At 40.4% G+C, this 24,940-nt stretch overlaps 1 protein-coding gene across 1 annotated transcript; it reads left to right on the top strand.

Moving 5' to 3' along the window:
- The first annotated feature begins 10 nt into the window (after positions 1-10).
- On the top strand, positions 11-24,940 carry SNRNP40 (small nuclear ribonucleoprotein U5 subunit 40). Its single transcript, XM_045859094.1, has 10 exons — positions 11-200; positions 2,338-2,467; positions 3,735-3,828; positions 4,870-5,035; positions 11,355-11,477; positions 15,784-15,904; positions 17,825-17,907; positions 19,685-19,746; positions 23,608-23,711; positions 24,436-24,940. The coding sequence occupies exons 1-10, from the start codon at positions 57-59 to the stop codon at positions 24,483-24,485; spliced, it is 1,077 nt and encodes a 358-aa protein (XP_045715050.1). The 5' UTR covers positions 11-56; the 3' UTR covers positions 24,486-24,940.

Genomic DNA, 24,940 nt, shown 5'->3' with positions numbered 1-24,940 from the left:
TGGTGCTTCAAAGTGTCAGCGCGGTTCGTAGCAGCGCTGAGGAGAGGGCTGCCGCCATGATAGAACAACAGAAGCGCAAGGGTCCGGAGTTGCCGCTGGTTCCAGTCAAGAGGCAGCGGCATGAGTTGCTGTTGGGAGCGGCGGGGTCTGGCCCCGGAGCGGGACAGCAGCAGGCGGCGCCGGGCGCCTTGCTGCAAGCGGTGAGTGAAGTAGCAGGCGGCCTTCGGCCCTCAGCCCATCTAAGCGCTGTACCGGGTGATCCCGCAACGGCCTGCACTGCAGGGAGGAACGGGAATCTCCGCCTGGAGTTAAAGCAGAAAAACACTGTAAAATCGACTAACACCCTGCGGATACTCCATACGTTTCCCTGTTTGATGCCCGTTCTCAGCGTCTCGACCTTCCTGTGAGGTGGCGTTGGAATTAAATTTAAGGACATCGAGCCCCAAATCGAGACCACAGTTTGCCCATCCTAAATCTTCCGGGGATTCGGCATAGATTAAACATTCAGAAAAGGGTGTAGAATGGGTGGATGGATAATGAATGAGTGAGGAAGATTGAATGAATGAAGGAAGGAAGGAAGGGAATTAATGATACTAGCTCGCTTTGGGGCGGGGCAAGTTGCTTTTCTCTTTATTTCTTGAATTGTTAACAAGAACGGAGGAATAGCATTCATTGAGCCTTTGTAGTAAGTGCCTTTTTCAAATGAAAACGCCATTAATCTTACAGAGTTAGGAACTGTTATCCACTTTGTATATGGAAAAACAAACTTATTCTAGTAGTGATAGAAACAGATTTTAAACCCAGAACTTGTGTCCTTTACCGCATTTCTTGTAAGAAGTATTGATCACACCTTTCCTGTGCTGTTAGGCTCAGATAAAGAAATACGTGTCCTCTCTCTCAACTCCTCAAGGAAATCGGGCAGGCACCGTTTTCAAAATATATTTACAGTTGCTGCCACTTCTACCACCTCCGTCTTAGCTCCTCTTCCAAGCTATTATTACCTCCCCTGGCGTATTTGCAGTGAGGTCCTCTGGTATTCCTGTCTCTGCTCTTGTGTGGTCAGTCTGTTCTCACTCCAGCCAAAGGAATCCTAAACTCCAGATTGTTACTCTCTGCTGAAAACTTTTGACGACTCTCCACTTCACTCACTCTCAAACCAAAATCCTTACAACCTTTTGTCCTTTTTGCCGTTTCCTCTCTCATCTGCCATTTTTCCATTGCTCACGCTTGTTGTAGTCACACTGGTTTTCATGCTCCCGCCTGAAATCCTTTGCATTTGCTGCTCCCTTTGCTAGAATACTCTTCTTCCAAATGTTCAGGTGGTTTGCACACTCAGCTCCTCCAATTCTTTGTTCAAATATCACTTTTAATCAGGGCTTTCCTGACCCCCTTTAAATTGTAGTACCCCATGCTCACTAGCTCACATTGCTGCTTTGTTTTTCTTCATACCACATACCTCCATCTATATGTTTTACTTGTTTTCTCTCCCTCTCTCTGCTTCCCACTAGAACACAAACTCTGTTTATTTTCGCAGTGCCTGGCACATACTATTTTTTTAAGTAAATGAATACATTGGAAACTACTAAAGAGCTTTGGGAATTACTGATAATGTACTTACTTGTTGATCTATCTGACAAGTAAGAATATCAGCCCAGGTTCCAGCGTATTGCCCTAGCCTAGACTTAGTGTCAAGACCATAGTGAAAAGGACTATGGTCTACTTTCCCAATAATCTGTACCTCGCAATGCTGTTGGGAAGCTCAGTTCAATCATGCGTTCGTTAAACAAGCTGGAGATTGGGGAAATAGTGTTGAGTGCCACAGGGAGGATCCCTGCAGTTTCAGAGCTTTTCTAGTGAGGAAGACGAAATACGTAAACGAGCACAGAAGGAGGGTAATTTCAGCTGATGTAAGTGCTGTGAGGGATACAGTAGGGTGAGAGGGATACAGAGGGGAGGTTGGTGCTGCCTTCATTGAAGTGGCTGAGGAAAGACTTTCTGAACAGGAAACATTTGAAAGGAGCCAAACGGGAAAATGTAGGGGAGGGGATTCCTGTCTGGGGCAACCAGTGTGAACATCCTGAGGCAGAAACGAGTTTATCATGTTGGAGCAGTTCAAGGTTGGCTACAGGGCAGGGGCTGACTGAGGGAGGAGCACAGTAGAAGAGGCTGGCACTGGAAACTTGAGCAGGAGAGTATCAAAAGGGAGGCACACTTTATGTGAGAAGAGTTGCAGTTCTCACTGTTCCCCTTGTCTTTTCCCTACTGTCCCCACCCCCAGTTTTTCAGCTTCCTTTGCTGGTATGCGATAACTACTCTGTATGTCTCTTTTTTGTTCAGGGGCCTCCAAGGTGTTCCTCCCTTCAAGCGCCAATCATGCTTCTCTCAGGACATGAAGGGGAAGTGTACTGCTGCAAATTTCACCCCAGTGGATCCACCTTGGCATCTGCAGGATTTGACCGACTGATATGTAAGGCATAGTTTTTTCATTTGGAGTAATTACTCTCAGCCGAATAATGATTATTTTTTAAAGTCTTTGGTGCCACCATAGGTATCAGTCTGATCACATAACAAACTGCTGGCTAACATGTTAAAATAGGGTCATGAAAATGCCAAACGGTCTTGGTTGTAGAACTCAGGATCCGACTGGTAAATACAGAAGGAATTCTGTTACTAGTTGGAAAGTGAATTGCTCTAGTTTGAGAACATCTTCCTCAGGGAGGCAGATCTTGACCTGGTTTAGCAAGATAATAATTCCAGGTTTAACAAGTTAATGGGAATAGTGAAGAGAGAAATAATTTTTTTTCCCCAAAGGTAAGAGGCCCTCCTCCTGATTCTCTCTCAGAATCTTAGCATATGGGAAGGAGAGGAAGAGCTTAAAAGGGGCACCTCACTTGGTCAGTCTACCTATACGTCATTAGGATCTGCTACCAGATTCTCAGCTTCTAGTTAGGAACACCCATTTCTGAGAAAGAAGTAGAAAAAAATCACTTTAGGGGAGTTGTGAGAAAAACTGACAAAGAAGGCAATGAAAGCCTCTGACTTATTTCTTCTGGCATCGTTTGCCACCTTGTGAGATGAAGTGAGTCCTTCAGCTCTTTGCACCTCAGGGTGGATGATACTGTTTAAGTATTGTAGTTCAGGTGTTCACTGTTTTGATTCAGGTGTTGTAGTTCTGTGATCTTTAAACTTTCCGGTGGCCAGCATCTGGAAGGCTCAGGCATCTTTGCAGAACATCCTTGAATTATTGATATGCTTCATTTTATCCAACAAACTAGAAATCGTTTTATTAGCAAAAAGAAAAAACTACTGTATATATGTACCTTATTATGTATGGGAGTGCTCCTTAATAATTCTCATTAAACTTACTCCTTGCCAGAGCAAGCTCTCTGAGGACAGTAACTGTGTCTATTCATTTACCTCATTTTACCCCAGCACCTGGTATGTTATAGGTACTTCCTACATGTGAACTGAGTAATTGAGTAATTGTAGTATAGTCATTGCTATATGGCCTTTAAGTCATTGGCAGCTTCCTATGTTTTCCATAAGTGCCACTATAAGAGACAAGCAATAGTGAGTGTCAACTTTATAAATATAGTAAAATAACCGAAAATTTAAAAAATTATATCCACTAAGTAACTTACCTTATGAAATGTTAAAAATAAAGTACCCTTTCCATGGCCAGTACTAAGTTTTTTTGCTTGGTAATGCTCACAGAACCCCTGTCTCCCTAACAGTGTTGTGGAATGTCTACGGTGACTGTGATAACTATGCAACATTGAAGGGACACAGTGGAGCAGTGATGGAACTGCATTATAACACAGATGGCAGGTGAGTGTTCCGCATGGTGGAATGACAGCCACCGCTTCTGCTAACTCTTCTCGGCATCCTTTCACCTTTCACCCGTGCGTTTTCTCTCTCAGGAGACCATGCTGTGAAAAACTGCTGCATTTGGGCAGTTACTTTATTTTGTCACTGTCACTCCAAGTAAGGTGTTTACTGTTGCATATAGGCATTTATCAATATGTCACCTCTGTCATCTAACATATCAACATCTCAAACAAACTTGTTTTCTTAAGACATAAATTTTATGTAGAAATTAGCTATTTTATTATAAAAGTAATAAAATACTATTTTGAGAAACTTAAAAAAAAACAACACAAAAATGAAAAAAATAACCCATGTTCCTACCAGCCCAAAGATAATCACTGTTAAAATTATGATACATTTTTCTCAAGCCTTTTTCCTACTCAAAATTGTGTGGTTTTTATAAGCCATATTTACAATCTTGTTGATTTTTCCCTTTATTCACCTAAACATATCTGTCATAACATACTATTTATTGCAAACACTTTAATGATTGCATAATTTCAGAATAACCATGGATAACATAGGAATGTGTTTATACAAAGGTAATTGATCCCATCCGGTATTTCAGTAAACGTTTCATTGTTTTACACCTTTGACCTTTAAGACCTTAGGGTTCCCTGAATCAACTGGTGCACAGCCTTGTATATACTTTTCCTATTAATATTTAAGTAAAAGAAGCCCTCTAAAATAATTATAACTTAGGAATTATCCTTAGACAAAATTAAAACTTTGATTTTTTTTAAGATTTTATTTATTTAGTTTTAGAGAGGGAAGGGAGGGAGAAAGAGAGAGAGACATCAATGTGTAGTTTGTGGGGGTCATGGCCTGCAACCCAGGCATGTACCCTTACTGGGAATTGAACCTGCGATGCTTTGGTTCGCAGCCCACACTCAATCCATTGAGCTACGCCAGCCAGGGCTAAAACTTTGATTTAAGTGGGAAAGATAGATTGCTGATATATGTATTCACTTACTTTATTTTTTCTTCTTCCTTACCTTCTAGTATGCTCTTCTCAGCATCCACAGATAAAACTGTGGCAGTGTGGGATAGTGAAACAGGCGAGAGGGTTAAAAGGCTGAAGGGACACACTTCATTTGTGAACTCCTGTTACCCAGCCAGGAGGGGCCCCCAGCTTGTCTGCACTGGCAGTGATGATGGCACAGTTAAGGTGGGTGCTGTTGTCTCTCTGAGTGTTGCCGTTTCTGAGGTGACATAATGGGAACCTTGTCTTGCCTTACCCTCTGTCTGCATCCTCCTCACCACAACTTTGTTTTAGCAGTTGTTTCTCAAAACAGACACTTTAAGTCTCCTACAGAATAATATTTGAACCATATCAGACCATGTAACTTGGAATAAAACAGACCTCCTGAATTGGATTCTTGGCCTGGCTGTTTACTTAACTGTGTGGTCTTAGGCAGTTCGCTTTTCTTATCTTCAGTTTCTCAGTCTTTCCAATGGTGACGGTAGTATATGTGTTGTGAAATTAGTCAGTCTGTAAAAATGTCAGCACATGGTTTAGTAACCCAGGATGGGATCGTAAAGGTCGTGTAGTCCAATGATTTTCACCCTGTGTGCGCATCAGAATCAGCCTAAGACCCTATTAAAAAATACCTAGATTCTGGTTCGGTAGGTCTGAAATGAGATTTTTTAAAAATTAAGACTTTTATTTTTAGAGTAGTTTTAGTTTTACAGCAAAATAGGCGGGAAGGTAGAGATTTCCCCTGTACCCACCGACCACATTTGCACAGCCTCCCACACCAGAGTGGTACGTTTGTTCCGACTAATGAACCTACAGTGGCACATCATGTTTACCCAAAGTCCACAGTTTACAGTAGGGTTCACTTTTAGTGTTGTACACTCAGTGGGTTTGGACAAATGTGTAACAACATGAATTCATCAGTATGGTATTATACAGAGTGTTTTCACTGCATTAAAAATTCTCTCTGCTCTGCTTATTCATCCCTTCCAAGCCCTGGCAACCACTGATCATTTTACCATCTCCATAATTGTGTCTTTTCCAGAATGCTATATAGTTAGAATTATACAGTATATAGCTTTTTCAGATTCACTTCTTTCTCTTAGTAATGTGTATTTAAGATTCCTCTATGTCTTTTCATGGCTTGATAACTTGTTTCTTTTTAGTGCTAAATAACATTCTGTTATTTATGTATTCCCTACTGAAGGACATCTTGATTGCTTCCAAGAGTTGGCAGTTATGAATAAAGCTGCTGTAAACATTCATGTGCAGGTTGTGTGGATGTACATTTTCGGTTCTTGTGGATAAATGCCACGGAGTGCAATTGCTGGAATGTATGATACGAGTATATAGTTTGTAAGAAGCTGCTGGTCTGTCTTCCAGAGTGATTGTCTCATTTGCAAATGAGCAAGAGACCTTGTTGCTCCACCACATTCTCATCAGCATTTGGTGTCCAGTTTCAGATTTTGGCTTTTCTAATATGCGTGTAGTGGTATCTCGTCATTTTAATTTGACATATGCTGTGGAGCATCTTTTCATATGCTTATCATCTGTACATCTTTTCTGGTGAGGTATCTGTTAATATTTTTAACTCGTTTTTTAAATCAGGCTGTTTTCTTATACTTGAGCTTTAAAAGTTCTTTGTATATTTTGTTGTTTTGGGGGTTTTTAATTTTATTTATTTATTTTTAGAGAAACATCAATGTGTGGGTGGCTCTTGCACAACCCCTACTGGGGACCAGCCCTCAGCCCAGGCATGTGCCCTGACTGGGAACTGAACCAGCAACCCTTTGGTTCACAGGCCAGCACTTAATCCACTGAGCTATACCAGCCAGGGCTCTTTGTATATTTTGAATAACAGTCTTTTATCAGATGTGTCTTTTGCAAATATTTTTTCTCAATCTGTGCTTGACTTCTCATTCTTTTGGTACCATCTTTCATAGAGCAGAAGTTTTTAGTTTCAGTGAAGTCCAGCATATCAATTATTTCTTTCATAGAATTATGCCTTCAGTATAGTCTCTAAAAAGGCATTGCTGTACCCACAGTTGTCTAGGTTTTCTCCTATGGTACATTCTAGGAGTTTCATATTTTATGTTTTACATTTAGATCCGTGATCCATCTTGAGTTAATTTTTGTGAAAGGGCATCAGGGCTGTGTTTAGATCCATTCTTTTGACATTTGAATGTCCAGTTGCCAAGCACCGTTTGTAGAAGGAACTATCTTTGCTCCATTGTATTACCTTTGCTCCTTTGTCAAAGATCAGTTGACTATTAATGGGTGTCTATTTCTGAGCTCTCTTCTCTTCCGTCGACTTTTTTCTCTGTTTTTCCACTAGTGCCACACTGTCTTGATTATGTAGCTTTATAGTAAGTCTAGAAGTTAGGTAGTCTTGGTCCTTCAACTTAGTTGTTCTCCTTCCATATTGTGTTGGCAATTTGAGGTCTTTTGACCCCCATATAAACTTTAGAATTGGTTGGTTGACTTCCACAAAATAACTTGCTAAAATTTTGGTTTGAATTGCATTTAATCTATGGATCAAATTGAAAGAACTGACATCTTGACAATATTGAGTCTTTCTGTCCATGAACATGGAATATCTCGCCATTTATTTAGTTCATTGGTTTCATTCATGAGAGTTTTGATGTGTTCCTCTATAGATTTTGTACATATCTTGTTAAATTTATACTTAAGTATTTCTCTTTTTATGGATGCTAATGTAAATGGTATTGTGTTTTTAAGAATCAGAATTTAAATGTATCCTTCAAATGATTTGATGTAGTAGGTCTCTGACATTGTGGAAGCCATTGATCTTGTCCAGAAGTCTCTTTTTACAAATGATGAGAATGAGGCCTAGAATTAGTAGCTTATTTCAAAGGCACAGGAGGATACACTGCTTTATAGTACAAAACATTTTATTCTTTCTTTGGCAATAATTTTGGACTCTGATATATAAATGATTAAATAGGGAGGGACTTCAAAGGAATACCTCTGAGAAACCACCCTAAACTTGTGATTGTTTCTTTTTAAAATGAATTTGCTTTTTTTCCTGTAATTAAAGGTGGTAACACTGACATCTGCTTTGAGATGTTTTTCTACTAAATGGTTTTCAAAATAAATGTAATTGCTTGGGGCCCCTCGATGCTTGGCTAGGAGGAGAGTCTGGCTTAGGAATGGCTTCAAAAGCCAGAACTCTTAACCTAGGTGTATTATATATAGTTGGAGATTTTTGGCAGTGGCTGATTGGATAATTGGCATTTCAAAGGGCAGTTAGAGATGAGAGTGCCCTGATGAATTTTGTTTACAAACTTTTATTGAAGTTCTGACATAATAAACAACTAGGAACCTATTTTTACTTATTTCTGCCTTTCCTTCCTTTGCTTTTCTCTCACTTTTTTTTAAAGATGTTTTTAAAATTTATTTTTAGAGAGAGGGAAAGGGAAGGAGAAAGAGGAGAAGAGGGAGAGAAACATCAGTGTGCAGTTACCTCTCGCGCAGCCTTCACTGGGGACCTGGCCCACAACCCAGGCATGTGCCCTGACTGGGAATCAAACCGGTGGCCCTTTGGTTCACAGGTTGGCACTCAATCCACTGAGCCACACCAGTCAGGAATCTCTGTTTCTTTCATTTTGTCTTTCCTTTATCTCTGTCTTCATGTTTATCTTTTTTAGCTTTTTTGTTTTCTGTCACCCTCCATTGTAAATATACATCTGTCTTTTCTAGCCTTTCCTTTCTTCAGTTTTTTGCTTCTCTTCTCCTGTAATTAAACATGATTTGAAGTAACTACTTTAACTTTATTGGTCAAGGTAGTATATATTTTTTTCAATTTTTAAATTGAATTTATTGGTGTCACATGGGTTAACAAAATTATATCTATTTTAAGTGTAAATTTTTTTATTTTAATCATTGTTCAAGTACAGTTTTCTCCCTTTTACTCCCATTCCAGCCCACCCACCCAACCCTCCCTACTTCCCTCCCATTACCACCCTCCCCCTAGTTTTTGTCCATGTGTCCTTTAAATTTGTTCCTGTAAAACCTTTTCATTCTCCCCTGAAATTCCTTCTTCTCTCCCCTCTGGTCACTGTCAGCCTGTCCTCTATTTCAGTGTCTTTGGTTATATTTTGCTTGTTTCTTTGTTTTGTTCATTAGGTTCCTGTTAAAGGTGAGATCATATGGTATTTGTCTTTCACTGCCTGGCCTATTTCACTTAGCGTAATGCTTTCCAGCTCCATCCAAGCTAGGTAGTATTTTTTTAATGTGCAGTGTGTCACATTACCTGAAGATGACTGCTTTTTAACCGGTTCCTTATTTTAAATTTCCATATATTTATAATTAATGCTTCATCAAAAAATCTTTTTCATAGACTTTTTAGTTGTCAAGTTGGAATGCTTTAGTATTACTATTTTCTGTTACTAGGTTTAAAAGTACAGGAATTTAATAACTTCTGCTTATCTAAGGGGAAAACCATCACGTTCCGTTTTACTTGTGAGAGTGCCCAGTAGGAAGCCAAGGTTTCATTAACTTGCATTTTCAGTCTAGTAATATCCTGGGTATTATCCATACCAGTAGTTTTTAAGTTGTTTTTAGTAATTCATTCTTCTAATAAAGCAATCAGGTGAAATCGTGTGTGTGTGTAGATAAATTGTTCCCTTTCACAAACAGCTCAGTTCTAGGTTTATTACGTAGACCAAAGCAGGGAACGTGTTTGGGTGAGAAGTGGGGGGTGGCCCAGAGTGGCCCAGAGTAGTGTGTCGGAGCCAAGGAGAGAGCACCTACAGAGGACGAGGACAGTCGGGTATAGGGCGACAGAGACTGAGTGGGATAAAGGAGGCGTCCACACAACACACGATAGGTATCTCGGTGGGGAACTGGGGGCAGTGGGGGTGGGGGGAGAAAGTGGGCACTGCCCAGGTTAGAGAGTCAGTGCCCTAAGGATGCCCACAAAGGGTGGGAACAGTTCAGGTAGGGAGTCTGGGGCTAAGCAGGATGAAGATGGCATCCCTGGGGAAGGGGAGCTTAGAGACGGGTATTAGAGCCTGAGCAGAGTGAAGAGAATGTTTGTTCACACAGAAGGATGACCCGAATGGGGTCCACAGAGTCAACCAAGAATAGGAATCACAGTTCAAACAGGAAAAGGAGGAAATGCATGCAGGGGAAGGGTGGAAAAGGATATGGGAGGTTGGTTACTTATAGGAAGCTTGATCAAATAAGTAAATATAAATATAATGGGAGATAGATTTCTTACTGTTAGAGAAAGGAGTTACCAATACTGAGAGAGAAAACTAAAATACATCTTGTGTTCTTGGTGTCACATTGGAAGTATCAATGTGAACTCAGGACATCTAATATATAAACAGGTGGGTATAGGGAAAAACAGAGGTAGATGTGTGTGTATACCTATGTATACCTACTATATATTCTAACTGTCCACTGAAGGAGTTTAGGAATCACAACACCCGGAACGATGAGCATATCTACTGCCCAGATCTTGGCTTTAAATACCATTTTGCTACTAAAAGGAACCAGGGCTCGTTATTGCAGGACCGGGCAGGAAAGCACTAGATCGGGGGTGTCAAACTCAATTTCACCAGGGGCCACATCAGCCTCATGGTTGCCTTCAAAGGGCCAAAATAATTTTAAAACTATATAAATATAACTACTCCTTACCGGTTAAGGAGTTAAAATTACATTCGGCCTTTTGAAGGCAACCGTGAGGCTGATGTGGCCCCTGGTGAAATTGAGTTTGACACCCCTGTACCTTGAACTTCTTATGCAAGAAAGTTTGTCAAAAGAACATCTTAATCAAATGATCGAATTGAACTTTATTAGCAATGGAACAAATCAAAATTGTGAGTCACTCAATAGGATAAAAAGAAAATGCAGCATCATTTAAAGATACTTCTGCCAAAGATGCATAACTTAAATCTAATCATAAGTAAATGTCAGACAAACCCAAACTGAAGGACATTCTAAATAATCTGCTTTTATAGAGGGACAGTCTTTTAACTATGCAGTTTTTGCTGATATAATTCCCTCTATATATTTTTTTAAATTTCATTTTAATTGTTGTTCAAGTACAATTTTCTATCTTTTACTCCCATCCCAGCCCACCCACCCAGCCTTCCCCACCTCCCTCCTCCTATATATATTTTTAAATGTAAGTTGCAGCCTAATAAATAAGATAGGATCTCCTGTTTGAAAACACTGGTCTGAGATTCTTGCTGTGCTAAGGATATACGAATATGCAGGTAGAGGATTTCATTAACTATATATATTTAGATTTTAATAAAGGATTCTGAAAATATAACCAAAGTGATTTGTTTCACCAACTTTCTGATATGCTGGCAAAATTGTGGTCACTTCTCATCATGTTACTAGGTTACCCAGAGAAGTTTCAGAATTGGATGTTCATAGAAATGGGTTCACCTCCATAAAGTCCTCAGGCCAAGGAGTGTATTATGCGATTACTTGTCGGAGTGTTGTTCACATAGACTCTCCTCCTCTTCTGCTTCAGCTTTGGGACATCCGGAAGAAAGCAGCCATTCAGACATTTCAGAATACCTACCAGGTATTAGCTGTGACCTTCAATGACACAAGTGACCAAATTATTTCTGGTGGAATAGACAATGATATCAAGGTATGTTTGGTGTTTATGTTACATTTCCCTTTCATTGTCTTTACTCACAGAAGTGAATCTTTTCAGACTTCTGAGATTGTGGTAGCTTACACTTAATACCAATGAAAAGGAAGATAGTTCTTGTTTTCTTTCTGTCCTATCCTGATTGACTTCCTAAGGCAAGGGTTGCTCAAATAAGTACTCTCAGGGACCAGGCAGTTAATGGGAAGTGTGGGGTCCCTGTGGGGGCACTCTGAAAATGAAGAGTGCACTTTCCTGCCTAAAGACATGCAAAACCTCTTTTATTTTTTTTTTTTAAGACTTTGCTGGCCTAATAAAATAGCAGTGAGTCAGTTAGGGTGATTCTCTACCCTGATTTCTCAGTATGTTCTTTCCTTCCTTTCCTTCCTTCCGAAAGGAAGTTGTGGAGAGTCTACAAGTAAGAATGAGAGAAAAATGGCATCGGAGAGAGGGACAGTAGATCATGCAGCAGTACAGTGTAGCCCAAGCATTTAAGACTTGGGTTCTAATTCCAGTTCCACCACTTTCTAACTTTTTGTGACATCAAGCAAGTCCTTTAACTTCTTTAAGTGTCTGTTTTTCCCTTATGTGTATCGGGGTAATAATGACACCATCTACCTCAAGGTTGTTGTAAGGAATCTTCTCTCAAGTCTGCATTCTCTTGTTACTGTTCTGTCTGCCTTCGCCTTCACGGCCTTTTTGAAAGATGATGTGATGGTGATGGTGATGATAATGTCATCACCTAACACTTCCACAGTGCTTACTTTCTGTCACGTGTTCATAGAGCTTCACGTTATTCATTCGTTTAATAATTCACAACAGCCCTGGCTGGCATAGCTCAGTAGATTGAGCTCGGGCTGCGAACCAGGCATCGCAGGTTCGATTCCCAGTCAGGGCACATGCCTAGGTTGCAGGCCACGACCTCCAGCAACCACACATTGATGGGGGGCGGGTGGGAGGGGGAACTGGATTGGGAGTAAAAAGGAGAAAACTGTATATGAACAATGATTAATAATAAAAAAAAATAATAATTCACAACAACACTATAAAATAAGTACATTAATGTCATTTTATAGATGAAGATACTGAGCCAAGAGAGATGCAGCAACCTAACCCAAGGTTATACAGCTAATAGCGATGGGACCTCAGAATTTTCGGTTCCAGGTCCTGCTCTTAGTGCCTGTGGGAAACCCCCTGAAGATTTGAAGATTCCCTACACTCGCAGCCTTAAATCCCCACCTCCCTTTCACTCCTCAGCATATCCGCTTCTGTCTCCATTGTCATTGATGCTGTTCTCCTCAAGGTCACCAGTGATCTCTAAATCCAGTAAACCTGCCCTTTGCTGGTGGTCGGAGCATTGTCCCCATACGCCAAAGGTTGTGGGTTTGATCCTCCGTCAGGGCACGTACCTAGGTTGCAGATTTGATCCCTGGTTGGGGCACGTACAGGAGGCAATGGATCCATGTTTCTCTCAATTCAGTGTTTCTCCCTCTCTTCTTTCCCTTCTCTAAATTCAATAAACATATCAAATAAGGATTTTTTATTTTTTTTTAGATTTTATTTATTTATTTTTAGAGAGAGGAGGGAGGGAGAGGGAGGGAGGGAGGGAGAGAGAAACATCAATGTGCGGTTTCTGGGGGCTGTGGCCTGCAACCCAGGCATGTGTCCTGACTGGGGATCGAACCTGCAACACATTGGTTCGCAGCCCTCGCTCAATCCACTGAGCTACGCCAGCCAGGGCAGGATTTTTTTTTTTTTTAATTTAAGCTCTAAAAAGTAAATCCAGTAAACTCTTTTAGTTGTTTTTTTTTTTTAATTCAACTGGCTGTAACAACATAATCTCCTACCCCTCTGACATACTCTTCCCAAATACTTCTGTGAGCTAGTCTTGCTGTGCATTCTTTAAATACCACTCTTCAAAGTGATTTCCTAGGTGCTCTTTTCACTCCACCCCTTTTTCCTGGGAAGTTCTCATCTACTTCCATGACCTTGTCACCTCTAGGCTGATGGCTCTGTATTCCCAGAGCAGATCTTCAGCTTCAGACCCCTGCATACAACCAGCTACTCGGCGTCCCCATAAGTACTTCAGAATTCACCATTTCAAGAATTCATCCTTTCTACCATATAACGATATGGGAAGTGTGGAATTAGAGCATGGGAACTTAATTAGACCGTCTTAATAGCTAATGCATTATTTCCCAGAGTGAGGTTTGGGAGCCCACTAGCATTAGAATCGCTAGAAGCCTTCTTATACACATGAAAGTAGGTTAATGTCATTAAGTTACGATAATTTTTGTACTTTTAAAATTATTACTAGTATTACTGTTAGTATTTAAATTTGCATACAGTGAGATTAACTTTTTTCAGTGTACAGGTTTATGAATTTTAATACTGCATAGATTTGTGCAGCTACCATAAGCTCACTTTTCGTGTGGCAAACCCCATATACATTCTGGCCTTGCACAAACACTATGTGCAGGCCTTAATGGGGAGAGTCTGAAATAGCACTCAAGCGCTGTAAGAGATGGTGAATTGCATTCTCTTAGTTGTTATAAAACTAAAGATTTCATCAGTGCCTTCTCTGAAAAAGGAACAACAGTTTGAATTTTTTAAAAAATCAGCCTTTTAAAATTTTCCTGGTTATTGATCCAGTACACATCTTGATGGGGAAAAATGACTATATGTAAAGTGTGTTAGATCCCACACATGATTGAGCTATTGATGAGGAAGTGGAGTTGTCTATTTTCCTCATTTCTGTATGAGGAAAAAGTGTCTTGCCTAAAGGGACAGCAAAATTTTTACTTAGAAAAACTCTTGGTAAATGGCAATATTAAATCAAATCTGGAGGAAATTATGTGTGATACCAATGACCCTAATGAAATTGCTATTCTTTTCTTGTTGTTGTTGTTGTTGTTGTTGTTTAGAGAGAGACAGGAAGAGGGAGAGAAACATCAATGTATAGTCGCCTCTCCCGCAGCCCCCACCAGGGACCCAAGAATGTGCCCTGACTGGGACTCGAACCGGCAACTCTTTGGTTCACAGACCAGCACTCAGTCCACTGAGCTGCAACAGTCAGGGCGCTATTCTTTTTCTTTTTTCTTTTCTTTTCTTTTCTTTTTTATATTTTATTTATTTATTTTAGATAGAGGGGAAGGGAGGGAGAAAGAGAGGGAGAGAAACATCAGTGTGTGGTTGCCTTTCTCATGCTCCACACTGGGGAACCTGGCCTGCAACCCAGGCATGTGCCCCAAGTGGAAATCAAACTGGCGATCCTTTGTTTTACAGGTCAGTGCTCAATCCACTGAGCCACACCAGCTGGGCCTGTTCTTTTTCTATATGATATTTCAGACCCTTTCTATTGGCTTTAATATAGTTTTCACATAGTTATAGTCCGTGTAAATATATGTATATTTTTGTATTTCCCATATTTGCTTAACTTTAGAGTTATCTTTAGGAGTTGTTTAATGAAAGCTACCAATTATTGAGGGCCTGCTATGTGCCAGGCACATGTTGCTAAGCATTCTATCCACACACCACCACAAGGGGTAAATGTTGCTGTTCCCATTTTACAGACCAGAAACAGGGTCAGAAAGGGTTAGTGGCCAAAACATATAAGTCTTAAGTAACAAAAACTGGTTTAGTCTGATCCTAAATTTCTGCTCTTTCCACTCTGCTGTCCTACCTGTAGCACGAGAACTCACAGTGTTGCAATGTGTTTGTGACCCATAACTATATTTTTTTGTTTGACATTAGGTTATTTTCAGCTGAAGTGTGTGTTTGTAGATACGTATTATGACATTAAATGAAAAAATTTAAGCCTCTATATTTTTGCATGTTATCTGTTATATACAATGTACTTGCAATCATAATGCCTTGTTATATAACACGTCTACTTATTTTTATATAGTTATAATAGTATGTTTTTATTTGGTAAGAATCATAGTTTAAGCATTTTAAATGCTACTTAGTTTTTTTAGTTCTGATATATTTTGTTATGATTAGAAAATAGTTCCATAAATTCCATTATTTTTTTTGTTAAACTTTATCTTAATATTTGACATTAATTTGTTTGTATCTGTCTAATCAAATATATTTAGTAACTTTGACTCCCTTTTCAGAAAGAGGAAAGTTTTTGTGAGGAAAGTTTTACTTTATCACAAAATCCTATATTTTGTGGTAAAGTAATTCTTGATCCTGAGCCAGATTAAGAAGGGATACCAATTTCTCCGGGCAATTGGCTCTTTAGTAATTTTATTCCTTTGCTGTTCACAACTTGATTTCTGAGAGCACCTTTTTTGTTGTGCAGGTCTGGGACCTGCGCCAAAACAAGCTGACCTACACCATGAGAGGCCATGCAGATTCGGTGACTGGCCTGAGTTTGAGTTCTGAAGGCTCTTATCTCCTGTCCAATGCAATGGACAATACAGGTGACTTTGGAAAGGAAAGCACTTCAAATACCCGGTCTCTGTGGACCCTAAAGAAAAGTGGTCATTGGGTGCTAGAAATGTGTGCTGGGATAAATGGGGGCCCAAGTAAAGAGTTAGGACAGCTCACAGATTTTCACCAGGGCACTTAGGAGGACATGTAATAGAAGGCATTTGGAAGAGGTGGTCCAGAAGCCAGTATGCCAGTCCCAGCTCCGCCACCTAATCCCTGAGCGACTTTGCTCATAACATTTCTCCTCTCTGGGCATTGGCTTCCACATTGATTTTTTTAAAAAAAGAGGACTGGTCTTTCCTTTTTAAGGCCTATTTTAGCTCTGTTGTGCTATGAATCCAAGACTGTGGATTCAAGCAGGACACAAGAAATTCTTGATGATTATTGAGAAAGATGAGAGTCCGGAATCCATCCAAGGCAGTTCTCAGGCATTTTCAAAGAGCACCAAACTCAGATGATCGATAGACCTATTGGATCTCAGTTGTGCTCTTTTGTCATTATGTCTTCCTTTCCCACTCCAAAGCATTGGTGTGACAACAGGTCTTCATTAAAACGCCTCAACGTTCTGAATTTACACAAACACCCACTCTTTTCTTTGCCTGTTTTTAAGTTGTTGGGTGGGAGGATGGGTGTAGCAGAAAAGGAGGATGACTTGTTGGATGATATGCTTAATATCTTTGGAAATGTCCCTCTGGTATACGAGTTCATAGGCTTGTCAGGAGCTAAAGAGTTTTCACTGACATTTTGTGATAAAAACAGTGGCTACGCACTCAGTGGGCGCTCAGTAAATACTTGCTGAACAAATGAGCATTGTTTGCCTTCTGTCTGTATTGTCAGCTCTGTAGCAAACCTTTATGCGTAGTTTTGCCTTTTTATACCTCTGATTTCAAGGACTGTTTTGTGGTGCTTTTGTTTTGTTTTGTTTTTACATTTAAAATGACAGCTTATAGCCACTGCTCACTGTGGCTGTGTATGTTCACCACACTGCTCACGTATGTTCTGATTTTGATGGATTTACCGTTGACTAATTCTAGCACTATTCACAGTAAGGAAAGATGAGCTTCCCAAAATGGTTATTAAAATAAGGAGAAAAGGAATTTCTTGTTATGGCTATATAATAAAATTACAAATTCTTTATTTTTGTTAATTGCCTCCAATCTTTTAGCGCCCTTTCACATATGTCATCTTACTTGATTTTTAAATACTCTTTGCTTAAAAAAAAAAGTGGTATTATTCTCTTTTTATAGAGGAGACCAAAACACAAAGGACCTCACTATTTATCTGATACCACCATATATATATATAGATATAGATATAGATATAGATATATAGATATAGATATATATGAACTAAAATTAGAATCAAAGTTCACTTTTTTATTCTTGATACAGGCTCTTTTGAGATACACACACACACACACATACCATGACCGACCTTGTTCAAGTTTAGACTGTCAGCAACTGCCCCTCTGAGCAAAATTAGAAAAGGTTATTCCTGAGTTTGATTTTTACAGACTGAATGTCTCAGCAGTCAGTGATGGTTAGATTGCCATATCAAAGCTTTGCTAGATGTAACTCTTTGGATTGGAAAAGGAATCATTTATAAAATGTTTTGTTGAAATTAATGTTAAATGCAGCTACTCTTTGTTGCAGGTCCCCAGCATTGTGTTTGACATTTTTCCTTCCTGTCCCCTCAGGTTTCCTCTGTGCCCTTAGGCCCAGTTGGTGGGGCTTGAATGCATTTTTTATTCCTCTTAAAAAGAGCCTTCACAGGTTCCAGTGTACCATGTTGACCTTTTTCCGCGCTCTCCCCCCAGGAGACAGCGTCTGTTGTCAGGATACTGATTTCAACTGGGTTCTCAGGAGGCCTCGGGCTGATAACTGTTTTGCTCTGTTTATTCGAATTCACAGTGCGGGTCTGGGATGTCCGACCATTTGCTCCCAAAGAGAGATGTGTAAAGATATTTCAAGGAAATGTGCACAACTTTGAAAAGGTGAGTTCCGCACAGCAAAGGAGTTCTACTGTCCATTTGATTCAAGGAAATACTGAAAAGAGTGCTTAGGTGCAGTATCTACATACATCAAATCATCATGCTGTACACCTAAAACTAATACAGTATTATGTCAGTCTTATCTCAGTTTAAATTAAAAAGGAGAGATGGTGCTGAGGATAGAGATCAGTAGCTCCACTAAGAAGAACTGCATTCCAGTAACACTGTTATCCGTCAAAACTGTTTTTGCTAGAAACAAAACTAATAGGTGGACAGGCTAGAAGGCAGTCGCATAGATAAGTAGTCATGGGGCCAACCCGCCAGTGTAGGACTTCCAACTTCAACGAGACACTCACTCCTATCTTTTTAATTCTTTGGTAACCTTGACCCTCTTAGGTTAGTGTTCCAAATGGGACCCAGGCTCCCATGGCTATTACCCAGACAATCTCTCTCCTCTTCCCAGGGACCAGCCACTAGAGCCCAGAGAATACTGTATTTTACTGTGTATAATGTGTACTTTTTGGCCCAAATTTTTGAGGGAAAAATAAGGGTGCCCATTATACATAGGTAGTACCTGAAATACCTTGTATCTGTTCTTATGTTTTGTAATTATTTGTTACACAAAATTTCTCGTACCATAATATGTTCAAAAATAAATGCTAAAATTCCTTTATAATACAAAAAACAAATATTTAAATATAGATGAATAAAAACTTGAGTTAAAAAATTAAAACGACCTGGCTGGCGTAGCTCAGTGCATTGAGCTCAGGCTGTGAACCAAAGCATCGCAGTTTCAATTCCCAGTCAGGGCACATGCCTGAGTTGCAGGCCAAGGCCCCCAGCAACCGCACATTGATGTTTCTTCCCCCCCAAATAAATAAAATTTAAAAATTAAATTATTTTAAAAAATTAAAATGAAAGGTTTTTTTCCTGAAAATTTGGGCCAAAAACTTGGGTGTGCATTGTACATGTGAGCACACTATACATGGCAAAATACAATACGTCTCTCTCCTCAGCAAGTTACTGTGGCCCAAATTCTGAGAGACAGAAATTTTTTCTAAATTCTTAAATCCCAGGCCAGCTCTTGGTTGGTTGGTTGGTTGGTTGGGTTTTTGTGGGTTTTTTTTTTAAGATTTTATTTGTTTTTAGAGAGAAAGGAAGGAAAGAAAGAGGGAGAGAAACATCAATGTGTGGTTACCTCTCATGCTCCCCCTACTGGGGACCCGGCCCTCAACCCAGGCATGTGCCCTGACTGGGAAATTGAACCAGCAAACCTTTGGTTTGCAGCCTGTGCTCAATCCACTGAGCTACATCAGCCAGGGCATCCCAGGTCAGCTCTTGAAAGCAGCTTTCCCCCAGGTACTTTGATAAGAGAGACTAATGGTTTTCTTTTGAGATCCCATTGAGATTGTTATACTTTATAAACCAAGTCTTTTGTTGTTGTTGAATTTGGTTTTCTTTTTCTTTGAGATAATCAGAATTTTTAATGAGGGTCGGGGTAAATGGAGGAAAGAGAGCCTCCATTTTGTAGGTAGAACAAAATTTTATTGCCAGGTCCACTCTACTGTAAATTAAGCATTTTCTGCAGTTGGTTTTTATATTGTGAACTTATAAAGTATGCTGTATTGGGTCACAGAATATAAAATAATTGCTAATCATCTTTCTGGGGGGGGAATTAAAACTCTGCTTAAGAAACTTGAAATCAATGATTCTGTAGTCTAATAAAGAAGAGTTTAGTACATTAGTGTCTTCATTGAATTCCTGCTTGTTATCATTTTAGAATCTTCTGAGATGTTCTTGGTCACCTGATGGAAGCAAGATAGCAGCTGGCTCCGCCGACAGGTAGGGGTTACTGGGCGAGTGGTAAAGAGCGGTGGAGCTCTGCAGGTGTCTTCTCATGTTTGACGCATTGAGTGCAGACTCTGAGCTGGAGTAGACATACAATTATAGCTGTAGTCGGAGATGCAGCCGAGTGCACTGTGTAGAGCTTAAAGATCATATCAGACAAACACACCGATTCTGCCCACTTTGGATACATTTTACACCGGAAGGGTAAATAATTTCTTTGATTCTGTTGCATTCCTTTTGCCACCACAATAAACTTCAGACTCATAATCTGACTCCAGTGTTTCTTTTTTTATCACATTCTTCTGCCATGCCCCAGTTTATTTAAACACCTGTTGTGTACCCTCCTCACCCGCCATCACCACAGTGCTCACCCACTCGGAGCGTCCCCTGTTCCGCATCCTCTGTGCCCCCAGGCTTCCTTCCCCTCCCTCCTCTTCTCCATATTCAGACTCCTCTCTCTGGTGATCACCTTTCTCTGTTATGTCCGTAACTTTTCCTGGCCGTCCCTCTCCCTTAACTCTCGGGCATGACTAATTTCTCTGTTTTGTGCTGTAGTCACACTGTGTACACCTAACTTTTGTTAGCATTTATTACACCGTATTGTCAGACAGACAGTGGGGTACCCCCTGTACAGTATTTGCTCATAGAGGTCCGAGAATGAGTCTTAGCCCTATTCTGAGTGCTCAGTGAGTATTATATGAATGAATTCCTCGTTCAAGGATGGCAGTCAAATTTTACCCTGCATATATATGGTGAGACTTATCTTGGGAGGGGGTCAGAGGTTGAATAGGGGTGTCCAAGTGTCCAGGCTGTTGGGCCATAGATGTGGGATGGCAAAGGAGGAGGAAGCCCTCTGGTGACAAATTTTGGGTTTGGCTCCCATCTTTTCTTCCCTGTAGAGATTTTTTTGCTGCCCTGCTGAAACAAGCGCCGTCCCACAGATATGAAGCCTTTCCTAGACTCTCAGTGTGTTCCAGGGCCTCCTCCTATTTGGGGCCCTGGCACAGCCAGGACAGAGAAGCCTCATTTGGCCTGTCCCACATCTTTCTGTTTGTGAGCATACCCGAAATTCCAGAGTGGGCTTTTGTTTCCTGGCAAGGTTAATGCAGGAAAAATGAACAAGTGTTCGACTATCTTCTGGGGGAAGGAGAAGGTCCAGGTGATGGTTTGAGGCCCGGTGGTTTAGAATGCTTCCTTAAAGCGGAATCTAGGAGATTTTCTGTTGTCAAGCTGCTGAAGATCTTAAACAGGTCCACAGCAGAAGGTGTCTTGCATTCTGACAGAATAAGAACCATCCTAAAGTATTTTTACATTGTTTTCAGTAGAGATATTGTGTCTTTCCTATGTGATCAAGTTTTTAAGTGATGTTCGCCTAAGCTCTTCTCCTGAGCAGTTTGTTTCTGACATTGGCACAGACTTCAGTGTCCTCTCTTCCCTCTTCTCCCTCTTTTTCTTTAAGCCTTACATGTAGAAGCATGGCTCTGACCTGGGGAAAGTCTGCTTGTCTACCTGCTGGGAGTTGGCCAGATATCACAAGCCTCCTCTGCAATTAGCCCGAAGTCAGCATGCAGCTCCGTTACATAAAGAGCGGGTTCCTGCCGAATGTTGCCATGCCAAAGTAGCGATAGGACATGGAACCTCTCTAAATTTAGTATCTAATTGGCAGCCATGGAGAGCGAGGCCTTGAAGTAAACCTTTAAAGATCTGGGGTTCTGCTGGCCTTCATGTGTCTGGGAAATGTAATCTTCCTTCTCAGAAAACTGCTTTTCAGCTTGGCCTGGATTTGGCCAGTTTTTTCTCTCTACTTGCAAATCATCTACCTCCTCACGTTCAGACTTGAAACCTTTCAAAACTGCTGTCATGACGGAGGTAGGCGGGTGGGGGTGGAAGAGGGTATAAGGGTGATAAATGGTAACTGAAAAAAATACAATAAAAAATAAACTATTTTTTTAAGTCCTATCATATTTTTTAGGTCAATATCATAGACTACAGGAAGACTGGCCAGTCTTTCTACTATAAATGATTTATTCAACCTCTTGATTTTATATGATTCTGCTTGATAATGAGTGTATTTGTCATGGCAATAGCTATCATTAATTGTGTGTGCTAGGCACTTAGCATACATTATCTTACTGTTTCTTTCAGCCAAACTGTGAGATCAGCATTGTTTCCATCCTTACAACTAAGGAAAGAGCAGCTCAGAGAAGTTATATAAATGATTGTTTAAGATTACTTAGGTATTAAATAGTTGCATTGAGACTTGAACCCAGGTCTTTCTGACTCCAGAACTCATAGACACTTTCACCATTTTAGACCAAAAGTGTTTATTGTGTTGGCCAAAAAGTTTGTTTCGTTTTTTCCCCTATGATGGCTCTAGTAGCACTTACTTGTCTTTAACTTCATTTGAAACAATTTTGTTAGATTGTATTGTGACAGCTGTCATATCAGTGTGCATTTAAAAAAAAACCAAATTGGTGAATTTTTGTGCAGCCATTTTGATATTGAATGTGGAAGGAAATAAGCAACATTTTCAACATATTGTGCTTTATTATTTCAAAAAAGGTAAAAATACAACTGAAACACAAAAATAGTTTGTGCAGTGTGTGGAGAAGGTGCTGTGCCTGATTGAATTAATGTGTCAGAAGTGGTTTGCGAAGTTTCTTGGTGCTCTTGACGTGCTGGCCAAGAATTCTTTGCTGCGGGGCTGTGTTATACATGAGAAGATGCTGAGCAGCGCTCCTGGCTTCTACCCACTAGAAGTCAATAGTGGGAGATATCCGACATACTCAAAATACCAAGTCAATAAAGTTATTGGTGAAAATGAAAACTGTGTCTTTTATTTTGTGGAATAAGCTAAATGGACTTTTTGGCCAACTCAATACTACCACATCAGAACTAGGCATTTTATTATAGTCAAGTATTGGTGAGTGTGCCCTTTTAGCTAGCTGTTGCCCAAACAAAACTACTGTGTTAATAAATAATGTATGCAACCTGTTTGAAAACCATGAGTTCTTTAAATTTACCAACATTATCTTTGCGGGGTCATATGAAGACAATATCTCTTTATTTACCTTTATTTAGCTTAAAATGATCCAAGCAAGATTGAGGGTCAAAGGAACTTCGTTTGGAGGAGGTGAGGGGACAAGGTGTGTGAGGGTGGTAAGACAAAGGAGAGTACTGGGATATCCTAAGAATTCTGATTTTAGTTCTGCCGCTGATGAATTGTGTCGCCTTGGAAAAGTCCACTGTACCATAGTTTTCTTACTGTAAAATGAGTTCAGACTACCTGATTTCTCTTGGCCCCTTCCCATGCTAGAATTCAGTATTCTTTCACTGCAAGATTTGGGTCAAGTGTATATTTGGGTTATGTTTATATAGCACAGATTTCCTGTTCTTTCTCTGGCTCTGTGATTTGAATATTGTATTAGAAGTTTAGGTGCCTCTACAACCTAGGTTCCCAACCTACCATGAATTGGGTTACCTTTAAGACATTCCTGGATGCATATGATGTTAACAACGGCCTAATTATATGGGGTGCTCTTTGAGGAAGATTTCTGTATGGGGTCTATTGGGAAAACTCTTTCTCCTCCATGTTCTTTCCTATTTCATAAGCTTGTGTTTGAAAATACCAGTCATCCTGATATTTTTGGCTCTTTCTAGTTCTCCATTCAGTTGCTCAAGGGCAGGTCCATGCCTTAGTCAAAGTCTTTATTCTTAATTTCTAAAAGTCGGAATACAGTTCAATAAATATGGGTGAGTAAATAGTTGTTACATCCATTCCCCTTAGAAAGCCATACTTCTCCCCTATCCTCAGCTCTGAAAGGCCTTAACTTTTTTCTTCATGATCCCTTGCAGGTTTGTGTATGTGTGGGATACCACAAGCAGGAGGATTTTGTACAAGTTGCCCGGCCATGCTGGCTCCATCAATGAAGTCGCTTTCCACCCCGACGAGCCCATCAGTAAGTCTGTCCAGACTATGGAAAGGGAAACTATCAGAATCCCCCAAAAGGGGCCCTGAGAATACAGAGGCAGGTGTGGCTGTCCATTTTCTGTGTGTCCATGCACACTTTCTGTGTGGCTGTCGTTATAGTCTCACCGTTGTAAGTGGTGGGGTAAGAGCAGTGTTTCATTTTCTTCTCAGTCTCAGAGCGATCTTGGGTGGTCTCGTTCCTTTGAGTTTATTTGCTTTGAGTCTGTTTCAATTAAGTATTTGGATAAAAGAATGATATTTCTTAATATTCAAATTTGAATTGTAACAACTCACGTTTTATTGGCTAGCCACTCATTTTGTAAACTAAATAATGGGCCTTGAAATTAAGGAGAAAATGTGGCTCTCTCTAGGGCTAAGCACACTTTGAAAATGACTAGCATCGGCACTGATTCTTCTCTGGAGTGACTGAGATGATCTTTTTCCCACGGTGTGACTGACAGGACACATCAGGATTTGGAACCTGATAATGTTATTTCCTGCGGCACAGTCCACCCAGGGGTCCTGCGAGGACGTGGGTTGAAAGCCAGGCTACAATTACCCATGAATAGTGTTTAGGGGGAGGGGGATTTGAGCTAAATCCGATTGCTCTTTTATATCAAAATTGGCTCTTGAAATAAGAGCCCTTGAACACCAACCAAGTCTCCTTGAGCCTGCATTGTGACCGGTTACTCTTCTCTGTTCTTTCACCTCAGTTCTCTCCGCGTCCAGCGACAAGAGACTGTACATGGGGGAGATTCAGTGAGGATGGGGATGAGGAGTGGACGACTGCAGGGCCACTGGACCTCAGGCTGCGTCCGCGGCGCCCAGTGGCGCCCAGGCCAGCACCCTCCCTTCGGGTGAAGACCGGGAAACTGGAAGGAGGCGGCCGTGTTCCAACCACCACGTGTATCTCATTTCACCGGGTTGAACAAGGCAAGCGTACAGTGGCCTCTTCAACAACCACCTGCCAGATTTCAGGGACTGTTTTTTTGTTGTTGTTGTTTGTTTATTTGTTTCTTCACTTTTTTTTTTCTTTTTAATATTCCTTCAAAGGAACAGACATTGTTTGGTGTGCAGCTTCCTGTTTTCTAATCCAGACTGAAGACAGACTGTGACTGAAATTTGGGCTGGTTTTTTTTTTTTAATTCAATAACTGGCTTGTATATTTTCTTTCTGTGTTTCTCTGAGTCATTTTGTATTAAAAGCCAAATAGATGCC

This window comes from Phyllostomus hastatus, unplaced genomic scaffold, assembly GCF_019186645.2.
Source record: "Phyllostomus hastatus isolate PE091 unplaced genomic scaffold, TTU_PhHast_1.1 phas_scaffold_182, whole genome shotgun sequence".
Lineage (NCBI taxonomy): Eukaryota > Metazoa > Chordata > Mammalia > Chiroptera > Phyllostomidae > Phyllostomus > Phyllostomus hastatus.
The sequence above is the reverse complement of the archived record's forward strand: the minus strand, read 5'-3'. Positions and strand labels throughout refer to the sequence as shown.

What these genes read in the sequence shown, in the direction of transcription:
- SNRNP40 (XM_045859094.1), top strand. Translation starts at nt 57, where the DNA reads ATGATAGAACAACAGAAGCGCAAGGGTCCGGAGTTGCCGCTGGTTCCA. An exon ending in CATTATAACACAGATGGCAG is followed by an intron (nt 3,829 to 4,869) that starts GTGAGTGTTCCG and finishes CTTACCTTCTAG; the next exon opens with TATGCTCTTCTCAGCATCCA. An exon ending in ATGTGCACAACTTTGAAAAG is followed by an intron (nt 17,908 to 19,684) that starts GTGAGTTCCGCA and finishes TTATCATTTTAG; the next exon opens with AATCTTCTGAGATGTTCTTG.